This window comes from Musca vetustissima, unplaced genomic scaffold (assembly GCF_032173495.1).
Source record: "Musca vetustissima isolate MV318-11 ecotype Yass unplaced genomic scaffold, APGP_CSIRO_Mvet_v1 utg19615, whole genome shotgun sequence".
Lineage (NCBI taxonomy): Eukaryota > Metazoa > Arthropoda > Insecta > Diptera > Muscidae > Musca > Musca vetustissima.
Genome location: NW_026883489.1, coordinates 399,986 through 414,375, shown reverse-complemented (window position 1 = coordinate 414,375; position 14,390 = coordinate 399,986). Strand labels below are relative to the sequence as shown.

The 14,390-nt window shown below is 34.3% G+C and overlaps 4 protein-coding genes across 4 annotated transcripts; 2 read left to right on the top strand and 2 right to left on the bottom strand.

Annotated features, from left to right (window-relative positions):
* Positions 1-703: 703 nt before the first annotated feature.
* LOC133330376 (uncharacterized) lies at positions 704-1,488 on the top strand. The gene is made up of 3 exons (XM_061538830.1): positions 704-764; positions 822-1,283; positions 1,348-1,488. Exons 1-3 carry the CDS (start codon positions 704-706, stop codon positions 1,485-1,487), a joined length of 663 nt encoding a protein of 220 aa, XP_061394814.1. The 3' UTR covers position 1,488.
* A 223-nt stretch (positions 1,489-1,711) lies between these two features.
* On the bottom strand, positions 1,712-2,873 carry LOC133330379 (ubiquitin carboxyl-terminal hydrolase). Its single transcript, XM_061538833.1, has 4 exons — positions 2,819-2,873; positions 2,354-2,637; positions 2,162-2,288; positions 1,712-1,954 (listed from the first exon to the last, which is right to left on the bottom strand). The coding sequence occupies exons 1-4, from the start codon at positions 2,855-2,857 to the stop codon at positions 1,718-1,720; spliced, it is 687 nt and encodes a 228-aa protein (XP_061394817.1). The 5' UTR covers positions 2,858-2,873; the 3' UTR covers positions 1,712-1,717.
* Positions 2,874-10,733: 7,860 nt separating this feature from the next.
* On the top strand, positions 10,734-11,627 carry LOC133330375 (protein ABHD11). The gene has a single exon (XM_061538829.1). The coding sequence runs from the start codon at positions 10,734-10,736 to the stop codon at positions 11,625-11,627; it is 894 nt and encodes a 297-aa protein (XP_061394813.1).
* A 636-nt stretch (positions 11,628-12,263) lies between these two features.
* LOC133330373 (uncharacterized) lies at positions 12,264-12,980 on the bottom strand. Its single transcript, XM_061538828.1, has 2 exons — positions 12,610-12,980; positions 12,264-12,534 (listed from the first exon to the last, which is right to left on the bottom strand). The coding sequence occupies exons 1-2, from the start codon at positions 12,978-12,980 to the stop codon at positions 12,264-12,266; spliced, it is 642 nt and encodes a 213-aa protein (XP_061394812.1).
* Between the last annotated feature and the right edge of the window lie 1,410 nt (positions 12,981-14,390).

Sequence of the window (14,390 nt, the reverse complement as noted above, 5' to 3'; positions counted from 1 at the left end):
TGTGTTCAGTGGCAAACATTTTTGAATCATTTATATTTCTTAAAAAATTAATTTGCCTGCCTATAAAACCTATAAATATAAATTGCAGCATTCTTAGTTAAATCCTGAGAACAATATGGAGCCTTAGAAAAACTATTTTTTTTTTTAATTTGTTGAAAATTTACCTATCGCCATGCGTAACATTTTATGCAATTTATTTTTCATTTTATTTCAAATTGATATATGAATTCCATATTAAAAAGGGTTGGTCAATTTCTCAAATGAGACTACCTTGTATAGTTATACCATGTCTTAAGAGCAATATTAGTAAAAAATGGAGATATTTGTTTACATATCATATTATATCATTTATATAATTATATTAATTTATATATAATAATTATATTAATTTATTATATTATTTATTCAAGTGCAACTTATGGTGGTACTTGATTTCCGCACGGGTGCTTCTTCCGTTCTCTTCTGACTCCTTTGATTCGTAGGGAAATAGTTCCGTTTGGCTCATCTGATATTGTTGTTCCAATTCGTCCGATTTTCGAACTAAAATACACTAAGCCTAATCTTTGTTTGTTTGTTTTGATTCTGGCTTTATCAGTTACATTTTAAATCTATTTCGTCCAATTCCGTGACGCCGTCAAAACTTTAAGAAACGCCGGCATTAAACGGCTGTGTTTCCAATCAGAAGATTGGATCGTCCGCAGAAATGATTGAATCTACAGACACTCAAAATCCCGCAATCAACAATACTTTATCCCCAGTATGGTGTAAGTAAACCAAACTTTTGCAATTGTTATTTTGACAGTGTCTCTTTTTCTGTCCAGTTTCACCAAGTTCCAACTCGAAATCCCCTGCTGACTCCAATGTACTGGCTTGTAAAACACGTTTAGAAACTATAGCAAAGACTGCCGTGGAACATTTTCAAAAATGGTGCCTCACAGATAAACGTGGTCTACAGTTGTGCCTACATATAGAAGCTATAAAAACCAAAGTATTAGAACAAATGACTTCGACCACCATGGAAGCTAAGAGTAACGAGGAATTTACCCTGTACCCAGCATCGATGAAACCACACTGTAACAATTTATTAATTATTGCAACAATATGCAGAGATATTTCCGTAAAGACAAAGGAATCAGTTAAACAATTAAAAGCCTTAAGTAAACTACCTGGGAGCTCTAATGAAATATTCTACCGCTCATGGCAGTTAAATGAGTTTGTGGAATTTTTATCAGAACTAGCAGAACGTTATGAAAAGGAGGCGGAAATTCGATTAGCAGTGGCGGGTAAGACTTCCGAAACCTTTAATATGTCTATTTCAAATAATGCTTTGTATATTTTTAAACTTAGAAAATCTTCCCCACTGTACAACAAGAGCTGATCTTATACGTTGGACGTCTGCCTGGGAATATCCCCAATATGTTGATGCCTATGTCCATAGCTTATTTAAATTTTTTAACGAAGAAATAGAAAATAAAACAAAAAATTAATGACACACATGTACATTTATTTCTTTGTTTATGAAACATTAAAAAAATTTATAAAAAACTAGTTTAAAAATTAAAAAAAAAAACATTTAAGCAGTACAAAAAGCTATTTCGAACATCTTTCGATATTTTTTAGTTTAGTTCAAAAACAAAAATTAATAAATTCATTTGGAGCAAAAGCCTTGTAGCGAGATGTTTTCTGTGGTAATACAAATTCGTTTGATTTCAATCTTTTAGTTTTGTGCAGCAGCCAGTGCCATGACAGTGAAACGCAACTCCTCGGGGTCGCGAGCCATAAATTCCTTGCACACACGGGCAGCATCTTGCACAAAGGTTTCTGGTGTAGTGGCACCATGTTTTACGGGGAATGATTTGCGACCATCTAATTCGTACAAAGTTCCATCGACATTGACCAAGGCAATGAAATGATGATAGACCTTTTCCTCAGGATTGGCTGTTGTCTGGCCCTCCTAAAAATAAGGTAGGTATCTATGTGAAAAAAATTTGCAAAAATTCTTGTTTTTCATCAATTCGAAAGTTTTGGGTACAACTTTAAGATACCGATGAGAATTTAGACCCTTTTTCCGCTAAACAACCCCATCCCAACCATAGATAGAATTTATTTTTAAACATAATTATATTAACATTATCATTTCTCAAGAATATCCGATACTTACATTTGCCAAAGCTTGATGGTCCTCAGCCACACCAGCATCATTCTCCAAAGTTTTACCTCTTTCTTCGGGAGATAAATCTTTGGCTTTTTCCAAGAAGTTTTTCAATGCGCCATCTTCAATTTTAACGCTGTGTGGGAAAGGTAAAGTACAATAACAAAAAAAGGCAACAATATTTCAACACCAGCAACATACTCTTCGTTATTGGCCACACTATGGATAAGGGCAACGGTGCCACAAGCATTTGAGGTGAACTGACGCATATAGAACAACGATTTGGGATAATCTTGTGCCTCTGCGGCCAAACGTTCATGTTCTTCGGCCCGATGTTGTTCATATTTCTCCGAACATGGGAACAACAGTATTATCGATTTAACGGGCTTTGGAATCCATTCCAACATTTCCGGTTCCAAGCCAACAACATCGGTAAGGGCCCATTCCTTGGACACTCCCAGTTTGTGTATGTATTTAGTTAAAACCTACAAATATTAAACCGAGTCAAATTATTTTTTTTTTTATCGCCATATGACTCATCATGGTGTTTAAGTAGTGACGCCTTATGGTCGCCAGGCATTACCACCAACCATAATTTTTCTTTTGTTAGGATTTTTTAATACCTATCTACAACAAATATTCTACAAATAATTTTATTTAACTTACATCGGGATTCGATTCTAATGGTGTCCAAACTGAAGACATTTTCGATTAGATCAAAAGTTTCCAAGTACAAAATTTCAATAAAAAAAAGAGTCCTTCCAAAAAGATTTTCTTTTACAAGCAAGAAAAATGCCGGTTTTTCGGTGGGAGTTAGGATGATAAGTAAATCGACTTTTGTATAGCAGCTACTATTGTTCTTGCATTTTCTTTTGTTCGGAAAGCTTTTTGTCGGCGTTTCAACTAAATTGCAGCGTTTGGCGAAACTGCATTACGTCGAGCTTTTATGGCCAGGAGAGCGATACCCAAAGGACGACCTTGATGGAATCATAATAGAGTTTTAAAATTTTCCACTTTAGCATCGAAAACGGTCCACGAGTTGATATATATAAGTCCCATCTCATTTTCGGTATATTGATGGTTCTATGCATATTTTTCAAGAAATGTGGCGATAATTAGGCATTTCTGGGTTTAAGATGATATTCGATTTCTTGTCAGAAAACGTTTAATATAGATCCCTTTTCACACGCGGTATTGCATTAAATGTTTCAAACTCGTCCTCGTCCGACTTTGATTTTTTTTATTTAAAAATATTTATCTGCTTACAAAAGGAGTAAAAATTAAAGTCACCGATTGTTATTACAGCTAATCGTATATTTTTGTTGAAGAAAACAACATAACTTCATTACCGAAGTTACTCTACGGATTTGGAATATATTCCAAATTCTGAATGGTCTTCCAAAATTTGTTATGCACCGCGAGAATGATCCCATTATTCGTAATCCAAAATCTCCGCGGCAAAGATAAGTTAACCATGATAACGACATATATTACCAGATTCCGCTTCAGCAAAATAAAACGAGTTCGATTTGTTTCTGCCAATAATAAAACAAAATAATACCATCGGTCGTTCCAAGGCCTATATAAGGTCGGATAGTAAGCACAGCTGAGTATAAAGTTTGCTGTCAAATCATATTTTGAAACCTATACATACCATGGTCCAAATATCAGGTCATCCAAAAGGCGAATTCATTTAAACGTACAACTCTGCACCTAAATCTATTGTCAAAAGTTGTGCTTGGAGCTAAAGTCCTATTTTGAAATTATTGTTTAAGCGCGCACAACACAAATTGGCCACCATACACTTTTTCGTAAACAATTCAATTTGTTTTCAAGATTTGAAATCTATTTTTCATATTTTTACAAATTTATTTTTGACATTTTTGTGTATGTATACTATGGATTTTTATTGGAATTCAAATCAAAACAACATAGTTTGACAAAATATGTAGATATCAGCTGTCCTTACTGGATACCCTATTATATAGGCCTTGATACATACATACAAAATTATGTTAGATGTCAAAACGAAAATATATACGTCACGTTAATCGTGTTCACAAATCCAGTGGATTATATTGAACGTATACGCAATGGAATTCACATTTTAGATCGAGTGGATTTCGTAAATCTAAACGTACCTTAAGTGTTTTTTGTGTTTTATGAACTTGCTTGCGAGCACCCTGCAAGGGTTTTGAGCTGCATATTCCCGCTAATAAATTTCCTGAATAAGACAAGCATACCCGATTAAAATTTTTGAATCCTCTAATGGACTTTTCTAATAAAATTTTTCACGAGTGTTATAAAAGTGAAGTGATTTTTTTCTACTGGTGGTTCGCGTAGTTACATCCATCGTATTAACATCATCATAAAATTGCAACATCCTCCTCATAAATTTCATCATCGTCAACATATCATAACCTGCATATTCCCGCTCATACATACAAAAGTTCTAGAACTTTCAAGCGTTCGAGGATAACGGTTTGTGGCGATCATACGGTCGCATCTTTCTAATTACTGTACTTTACGTTTGTTGTTTGTGTAGGGGTACCGTCGTTTTGTATTTGTTGCAGTAAAGAGAGTATGCGAGAATGGAGGAGGGAATAAATATTCCCACTCCACCAAGCAAGCCTGATTGTAGGCAGGGGAGCAGAGACAGAAGTAGGAGTAATAACAGAAATTGCAAAGTGGCGTCAGTCCAAGTAGTTCCGTCAAGTCAACCAGCAATGAGCCAAATCAAGAATAATTATAGTTTTAGATATGAGCGTGATCATGTGGTTCCATATTTAGTCTATGTTGACCGCGTTGATGCCGTTGGCCGTTCAGCGCCTATAAACACTATATCTCTAGTGCAAATGATGAACGAATTTGGAATTCCTGGTATTATGAGTGTTATATCTGCAAAATTTTTGCAGATATAAAAAAAAAATAGTGAAAATAGTTTTTAAAGGTCTAGAGCTTCCGAAAACGATGCGTTTTTTCGAATATATTAAGAGAGTAGTCAAGCACTTCATCTCCTTCAGTACATGCTACATATAAGTGTTACCGGCATAATCATTTTGCGGAGCACTGCAAGCACTTATGTCATGCAGGAAAGGTTTCGCTATTCATGAAGAATCTGAAAAATGTGCAGAAGAAATCGTGTCTAGCAATTGTAAGGAGATGCAGCATACTAACTTTAGAAGATTTTGACTATTGAAAATTTAACACAAGGAGGCACAAATCAAGTATAAAAAAGGCTTTACAAACAAGTTTCAAATTCTGGACGAAAATTTGGATGTGGCTTTCCCTCCTTTAAGAGCAGATATGGCAGGTTAAGGAATAACGCTTAGTAATGCTATGGAGTCAACCAAATCATTGCATAACTTCAGCTCTTTTGCGAAGGTGGCCAAGAGCAGTCAGAATCGGTCAGGAGAGCTGGCGAACGCGGTAAAAAAACAGGTAGGCGTTGAGGTCTGGTGAGATCTACCAGATAGGAAACGGAGTCAGGAGAGAAATCCCTGACTAACAGTCAAGCGAGAGTCCTGAATGCAATTAAAGATAAACTTGTCAGACAGATTATTATAAGTTCCAGTCTACATGACAATGAAGGAGCTGTTGGAGTAAGTTCCTTAATTTTTAAATCTTAGTCCAAATATGCATGTAGCATGAAAATACTGCAATATAATATCCAGCAAACGTGAAAATAAGGATATGCTGGAACTTTTCTTAGAATATGAAAACATCAATATTGCAGCAATATCTGAAACCTGGGTTAAAGATAATTTCAATGGAAACTATAATTTCGTCAGTAAAGCTAGGTATGGAGGAGTAGGGATCCTACTGAAAAGAGAGATAAAGTTTGCTTTAACCAACATAAACACCAAGTAGGTAGGTATTGTATGTATTAGCACAATTAACCTCAAAAGAAATGTGAATGTAATATCAGTTTACATTCAACCTAATCTGCACCGAGACCATTATCGGCAATAGCCTAGAGTGTATTCGACTCAGCTTCCAGAATTAGTGAAGTCACTATCATAATTTGTGATTTTAATGCGAAAGCAACGTCATGTGGTAATTCGGTAACTGACACGCAAGGCGATATCGCTCTAACACTAGCAAATGAGCACGATTTTAGCTGCATAAACAACGGGGACCCTACTTTTTCTATCAATACCTGTCAATCTGCTATAGATCTCACTTTTATCAATACTGCAAGTCTTCAGGTCAGTTGGATAACGAGAAACACGAACATTTCAAAGAGTAATCACCATCCAATTGTTGTCACAATTTTCAATGATTCAAACATACTTAGACATGCATGCAGTGAAGGTTCTTTGCCAAATGAACACAATGACTATTGGAAATAAATTGGAAGATTTCTACAAAAATGTTAATAATATCGTTCAAAGTAACGAAATTCGTCTGGACTATAGAAACAAGTATGTCCCTAAGCCCTGGTAGGACGAAGATATAAAGTCGGGTACAGGCAAGAAGAAAGTACGAAAGTACAAAGGCTTGGTCTGAATCTCTGGAACTTGCCGATATTGAGAGATGACTTTTCCGCATGTGCGAAAAAAGAAGAGGAAAAACTTCAGGACATTTCTTAGCCAGCTGAACAATCCTATTTCAAGCAAGGAGATGTGGTGTAACCTTAAGAATGTTAAAAAGTGTGGAAAAGACAAACCGGTTAATGACTCATGGAATCATGAACAAAAGGAAGAATTTCTTTATTTTTTTAATACAGCAGTCCACCTCTGGTTGTAACGACACACCCATAGTCTTCGGAAACTTTATAAGCCAAAGGCCTACTTTGGATATTAAGTGTTTTGACGCTAGGAGTCCTACGACCGCAGCAGATCCGGATGGTGTATCGTATAAAATGATTAGCAGTCTAAATGTAAGTGAGAAGCAAACGTGTTTCAATATTCGGTTGAAATATGGAACACAGGTAGTTTTCCAAGTGAATGGAGGAGAATTAGGGTTTCTCCGATCCCAAAGAGGAACAAAGACCCAGGAAACATTCAAAATTATCACCCAATTGCACTTATGTGCACATCACAAAAACTTTTGGAGAGTGCCACCAGGAAAATGATTCTTCAGTTTACCGAAGATAATCGGATAATTTCCTCTAGGTCATATGCGTTTAGACCGGGCAGATGTATGTCCATGTGCATCAATGATGTGATAAACACCATTCTATAAAAAATCTGGTAATCAAGTGGTTGGAGGCATTGAGAAGGCGTACGATTATACAAACATAAATCAGTTGGCGACTATACTTTATCGTAGGAGGTTCAATCCACATATAATAAAATATGGACATCTTCCAGTTTACGGATGATTTTTTCTTGGTGTGCCACGACAAAAACTTTCAGAAGACTAGTGAAATTCTGACTGAAAGTATCAGCAATTTATATGAAAACTGTAAGCAGTTAGGTCTGAGTTTTAATATGAATAAAATTAACACCATTCACTTCTCAAGAAGACCTAAACAAATGAGTATATGCATAAATGGTATTTCGGTCATACAGGTGGCAAACATCAAATATCTGGGTCTCTTAATTTCTGCTGGGGGTTCTGCTAAGATACATATCGAGGAAGCTACATCATTAACAAATAATGTGAACAATTTCCCCACAGCACATAAACTATTTGATCAACGGACTCATTGATATCATTAATACAGCGGGTATAGATTACAATTCCATTACATCCCTGGTCATGCTGGGATTGGACCCAATGAACTGGTGGATCAGGCAGCGAAGAATTCACTATTTATTGACACTTGCCTGAATTTAAGTGGCAAATATAGGATGCTATTAGCAGAATTCAATCGTCAATTTGTGCAGAATGGGCTGTTGAATTCAGATCCATAGCTGAACGGAGCTCCTCTCATTTTTTTAAAATTTTTCTCAGCCTGTCGCTTTTTTACTTGTTTTCCAGGAGACTTGCCAAAATACTTAAAGATAAAAAACGTTATATTGTTTTTGTGAAGCACATTTGGACTATTTCAAGATTTTAAAGAACATTTTGAAGTGAATTATCTTACAAAATTATAAAATGTGTTGTGTTTTTTATTTAAAGGCGGATTTTCTTCTTTAGTGACGTATTGTAACGGGTTGTGTACATATGACAGACGTCAATTTCTTCAAAGGAGAGATCAGCATCCTGATCATTCAAGCAATACACAATGTGTGGTTGACTAGATTTCTTTTCATAGAACGTCTTCATCCTCATCAACAAATCTTCTGCTAAAAGCCAATATCCAATCCCAATACATTAAGTTAATATATTTTTTCATTTTTTCAGACGGGTCTACGATCCAAGACGAAAAATATAGATTTACATATTTGTTAAAAAAAACTACAAATAAATTATATTCTTAAAATATTAATCACATTTTATTTGGAACATGTTTTTTCTGTAACAATTATAATTCATAATCTTAAAACCTAAAAAAGTAATAATTTTAGTGAATCTCATTTGTACTAAACGAATGATTATGATTTAAGTCTCTTTCAATGACTATAGCGTGTGTCTTTTTATTATTAATTACGAATATAAACTGGTATTTATTAAAAATATTTTTTTTTCAATTTGTCAATATATATAACATGGGGGATATTCTATTTGGTAATGTTTAACACTACAGGTACAATTTATGTTCATGTATTACTTTCGTAATTTCCAATAATATACAGCCATCATAACTCCCAGTGCTGTTACAGAACCCATAAATATATATGATGTCCATTTATAGGATTTTTTCGATTTCTTTGTTTCCTTTGCGTTTAATGAGGATTTTTTATATTTATTCGAAATTATCTGTAAAGAAAAAATATAATAAAATATTTGTAATTAAATGGAATAAAAAAATATTTAAGAAATTGTTTCAGAACTATCTATCTTTAAGTCATGGCATAATTATAGGTTCGTTCGTTTACTCAATAATTTGTACGAATTTGTACAAATTATTACAAAATGTTGTTCGTTTACCCAAAAGTCCAGTAAAAGAGAGTGAATTGAGAGAGCAGATTTGACAGTTGTGTTACTGAGTATTTGCAAATTCTTACAAGGAAAATTTACTCAGTAAGAATTTTCTTGTACCATCAGCTGATATTTAATCAGCTGTTTTGTTATGTTTTGTAAACAAACAAAAAATTGATCTCAAGAAAATTGATTGTTCTGTGAATTTTATTTTGATTTTGTATCATTAAATACCAAAATGGATGAAGAAAACGCAAGTATTTAAAAATAAGAGTAATAAGAGTAATTGGCGAACGATTTTTTAGGTTCCAAATCGAAACAAAAAAGTGTGCATACCTAACATGTCTGGAACACCATCGGTTATGTCCACCCCCATATCAATTGCAGATACAGGAATAACAGGTCACAACCCTTTTAAATGTTTATGGGGAACAAACAACATCAATTTTCCGCTTGTTATCCATTTTTCTAATAAAAATGCTGTTTTATAGTTTGCGCCAATTTGTTTGTTGTTTTAATCAGCTGTGTCGAAACAATCTTTTTACTGGATGTTGTTCGTTTACTTTTTGCAGTTTTCTCTCTTGAAAAGGAAAAATTCGTATTTACTCTCTGCAAATTCTTACTGAGTAAATATTACTGGGAAAGTAAACGAACGAACCTTATATCTGTCATTATGCCATGCTTTAAGTGAGAAAATATTGCTAATTGTGAAAGCGGGAAGCAAGTGTTTTCATGGTTTGGAATATGACAAAAGAAGTTAGTTATTACTTACTAGAAGGAACTTTACTCACCTTATACAATAGGTTCGTTCGTTTACTTTCCCAGTAATATTTACTCAGTAAGAATTTGCAGAGAGTAAATACGAATTTTTCCTTCTCAAGAGAGAAAACTGCAAAAAGTAAACGAACAACATCCAGTAAAAAGATTGTTTCGACACAGCTGATTAAAACAACAAACAAATTGGCGCAAACTAAAAAACAACATTTTTTTTTTAGAAAAATGGATAACAGCGGAAAATTGATGTTGTTTGTTCCCCACAAACATTTAAAAGGGTTGTGACCGGTAAGTTTTAACTATTTAATGATACAAAATCAAAATAAAATTCACAAAACAATGAATTTTCTTGAGAACAATTTTTTGTTTGTTTACAAAACATAACAAAACAGCTGATTAAATATCAGCTGATGGTACAAGAAAATTCTTACTGAGTAAATTTTCCTTGTAAGAATTTGCAAATACTCAGTAACACAACTGTCAAATCTGCTCTCTCAATTCACTCTCTTTTACTGGACTTTTGGGTAAACGAACAACATTTTGTAATAATTTGTACAAATTCGTACAAACTATTGAGTAAACGAACGAACCTAATATATTACAAACGAGAAAATAATTGGACTCCACTAGGAAAGAATTTACTGGGAACACACACAATAATTTTAACTGATTTCTCGGAGTCATATGTTTTTGGTGAATACCCCTAATGTTTACATCCATATTGTCATGTATTTTATTTGTCTAAACCTTGGCAACCATAACCATTGATGTCTTATCACTTTGAATTTAATCTTGTTACTGCTGACCGATTCTACTCTTAATTTCATTGTTAAAGATGTTATATTCCGGAAGAAGATTTCTAGTTCCCATATTAAAAAAATGCACACGAGCCTATAGCGATAATGTGACACCAGTAAAAATGGCCTATAACCTGTTCGAAGGATCCAATACCGACATGTCACGACCACCGTTGGTAATAATGCATGGTTTGTTTGGTTCGAAACAAAACTGGAGGGCAGTTGGAAAAGCGCTGCAGGCGAAAACAAATCGCAAAATCATTACGGTTGATGCCCGCAATCATGGTGATTCTCCCCACACCGCCGAACATAGTTCCATGCATATGGCTGCTGATATAGTTCATCTTATGCAACAATTGGACATTAAGAAAATCTCCGTCATGGGACATAGTATGGGCGGCCGAACAATGATGTATATGGCTCTCAAATATCCCGAATTGGTCGATAGTGGTGTTATTGTCGATATATCGCCGCTGACATTGCCTAGAGATTTCTATGAAATGGAACAGATTTTTAATGCAATGTTAAATTTGCGTGTACCCACCGATTTAAATATGGCCGATGGTCGTAAATATGCCGAAGTGGAAATGAAGAAGGCCGTTTCTTCGAAGGAAACCATTGACTTTATATTATTAAATTTAAGAAAGAATCCTGATGGCACTTTCCGTTGGGCAGCAAATGTTCAAACTTTGTACAATCATTTGAGATTATTTTCGGATTTTGAATCCCATATTGCGGGGCTGCAGCCATATAATGGTCGTACGATGTTCATTTGTGGCAATAAATCAAATTTTGTTGATCCCAAAAGTTGGCCACAAATACAAAAAATATTTCCCAATTCTGATATACATTGGTTGGACGCCGGTCATTTGGTGCATTTTGAACAACCGGCTAAATTTGTTGAATTACTGGTGAATTTCTTAAAGCAATAAAATTTTATATCTGTTGATTTTTTGTATATATTTTTCTTTTAAATAAAATTAGTAAATATTAAAAAAACAAAAATATCTATAAAACTCGTGTGCGTTCATAAATGTTAAACTATGGCCAGACCGTTACATGGTGCATAAGTGAAAATTGTCTGTAAGTCGATCTATAATTTCTAGGAGGCATTTAAGAGACAAAATACCCAAAAACAAGTCAAAAATAATTTAAAATGGCCGGGCAGAACTTTTTAAACATTTTATACAGGTCCACAATAAAAATTCCAAAATTCAATCGAGACCTTTTTATGGGGACTATTGTCTGCTAATCGGTTGTTTTACGCTCTAAGAAAATTATATACCAAATTGCAGACTAAGGTTGGGATCCTGACAAAAAAAGGACAAATTTTCTACAAAGGATTTTTATCTTTCTAAAATGTGGAAGGTCAAATTACAGACATTTCGATGGGAATATGTGGCTTTATCCTTCTAACTTTATACTAGGTTTTAAGTCAAACCATGGACTTTTATGGTTCATTTCTACACATATTCACTAAAATTTACTTATTTTAATATTTATCGACCGCATGGGCCAAAAATGTACTTTCATATAATTCTGCAATTTTCCCGGATTATCTAATAAATTTAAATGAACAAAACAAGTCTTTTTTTACAAACCTCTTCTATGCTTTTAATTTCCTTGTCAATGTCATCGGTAACGCCATACAACTCATTGAGGGCCTCCAACACAAAACGGCTGGCGAAAGATTTCTCACCCACGATAACATCATCCGGAGGCATAATTTGTAATTTATAATTTGCAGCCGCCAAAGCAGAACGCATTGTTTCCAAATGCTGGTTGGCATTGTTAAGGATTTTGCGATTATAGGTGTAGGCTTCTTTCAAATGGCAGATTCTTGAAAGAACACAAACAGGCACACAGAATATTAACTATAAATATTATTCTAAATAAAATTACAACCCAACTTACTGTTCGTATGATGGATCCTGATTGGGCAATTGTTCAAAGAATGCCAACAATTCTTCACGTTGTTTACGTTTATTGAAGCCCATCAATTCAAGGTCATCGTGAGTCAACGACGCCAAATCCCTATAGGATATATCCTCGGCTATTAACTTTTCCACAAAATCACTACTATTATCACCCTGGGTAGCCAGCAATGTGGTCAGGATTTCACGATTTGCCTGAGTGTCACCTTTGGGCTGGATAAACTTGTGGCGGTAACGTAAGAAACCACTATCGCCATCATAAAGTACTCCCTTAGTCTGGAATTCTTTGTTCGATTCGAATTGTACCGCCGGTACATTGACCGAAACCATTGAATTTTTAATTTCCTCCATTATCGATAGAAATGGTTTACTTAAATGTTTTCGTTTTTTTCGAATGCAGGCTATAACAACAAAAACATCGAAATTTTTTTGCACAAAACAAATGGTGGTGATACAGGGTTGCTAAGTAAAATTGTTGGTGCATTGTATGGGTCTATTTTTCAATTATTTTTGTAAGGTGATGTAGTAAGGTGTAGGTTAAAAACGCAAGTATTTGATACTTGCACCTCTAAATTGAATGTTGAGTCTGCTCTGAGGATGGCTTTCACTCTGGCTGTATTAACTGCATCAGGGTGTACACTATTCGGATAAGATCGATAACCGTCTTGATCTAGAGGCTCTATTTTAAGGGGGAAACACATACAAGGCAATTCGGTTTCGAAAATATTTTTTTTCATTTGATGTCAATAGTTTTTTCACATTTAAATAAATATAAAATGTCAACAAATACGAAACACAAAAACGAATTGCCAGAAAATTGTCGGTACGAGCAATTTTTTCCATTCCCCTTGCCCCTCTCTCCTACAGTCAAAGACTTGCCGAAGTAAACTCGCCTAATATAAATTGGGACTTACACAAGGTAGTCTCATGCAGACATACGATTCCAAATTTTCCATATTTTTTTGACAACATTCAGCTTTCAAAACTTAAATGAAAATATCCTCCTTCGAAATATACGCACAACACGTGCTCAGTGGCAATAATTACAAATGTTTATCTTGAAGTTTCCAGCTATAAATATAATTTGTATCATCTATAATTATACCTTAAGAGCAATATTAATAAAAAATAATGGAGACATTTTTAATTTTTTTCAAGAAATATGTCATTTGACATTGTCAATTCCTGAAATTGAATATTAGGGTTGGCCATAGATTTTTTAGTAATATATAAAAAAACATTAAGCAAATCCCCTAATGTCAGTTCCATTACATATACGTAAAATATAATCCACTGGATTTGTGAACAGGATAAATGTGACGTATACGCAATGGAATTGATTTTTGAGACCGATGAATTATCTCGGTAAAATTGCACAATTTAAAAATATTTATTTCGGTACGATTTGGCACCAAATATTGAAAACATTTTTGAAGTAGAGACCCTGAAAATTCTTTTTGCAAAAAAAAAAACAGGCAGAAACCTTGTTTTCTGTTATTCTGTTGCTGTTCCTGATTGTGTTCCTACAAACAAGTCGAATTATCAAATAGACGATTTACATAGCCCTGGCCGGTGTTTATTTAAAGTTTTTGTCCGAATTTAGACCTAGAGATCCCCGTATTTAAAACACTTTTGTTTTGATTCTGCCTTATTATCAGTTTTGTTTTGCTCCGCATTTCTTCTAATTTTACGGCGACAATTTTTGAAAATCCCGGCTATGTAGTTACTTTTCAAGATAAGAATTTTTTTAAGCACACGTCT

Excerpts from the sequence above, each read along its gene's own strand:
- LOC133330376 (XM_061538830.1), top strand. The coding sequence starts at position 704 with ATGATTGAATCTACAGACACTCAAAATCCCGCAATCAACAATACTTTA. Across the intron at positions 765-821 it reads TACTTTATCCCCAGTATGGT|TTTCACCAAGTTCCAACTCG; the intron begins GTAAGTAAACCA and ends TTTTCTGTCCAG. Across the intron at positions 1,284-1,347 it reads AATTCGATTAGCAGTGGCGG|AAAATCTTCCCCACTGTACA; the intron begins GTAAGACTTCCG and ends TTTTAAACTTAG.
- LOC133330379 (XM_061538833.1), bottom strand. The coding sequence starts at position 2,857 with ATGTCTTCAGTTTGGACACCATTAGAATCGAATCCCGAT. Across the intron at positions 2,289-2,353 it reads AGTGTGGCCAATAACGAAGA|CGTTAAAATTGAAGATGGCG; the intron begins GTATGTTGCTGG and ends TTTCCCACACAG. Across the intron at positions 1,955-2,161 it reads ACCATCAAGCTTTGGCAAAT|GAGGGCCAGACAACAGCCAA; the intron begins GTAAGTATCGGA and ends CCTTATTTTTAG.
- LOC133330375 (XM_061538829.1), top strand. The coding sequence starts at position 10,734 with ATGTTATATTCCGGAAGAAGATTTCTAGTTCCCATATTAAAAAAATGC.
- LOC133330373 (XM_061538828.1), bottom strand. The coding sequence starts at position 12,980 with ATGGAGGAAATTAAAAATTCAATGGTTTCGGTCAATGTACCGGCGGTA. Across the intron at positions 12,535-12,609 it reads CAGGATCCATCATACGAACA|AATCTGCCATTTGAAAGAAG; the intron begins GTAAGTTGGGTT and ends TGTTCTTTCAAG.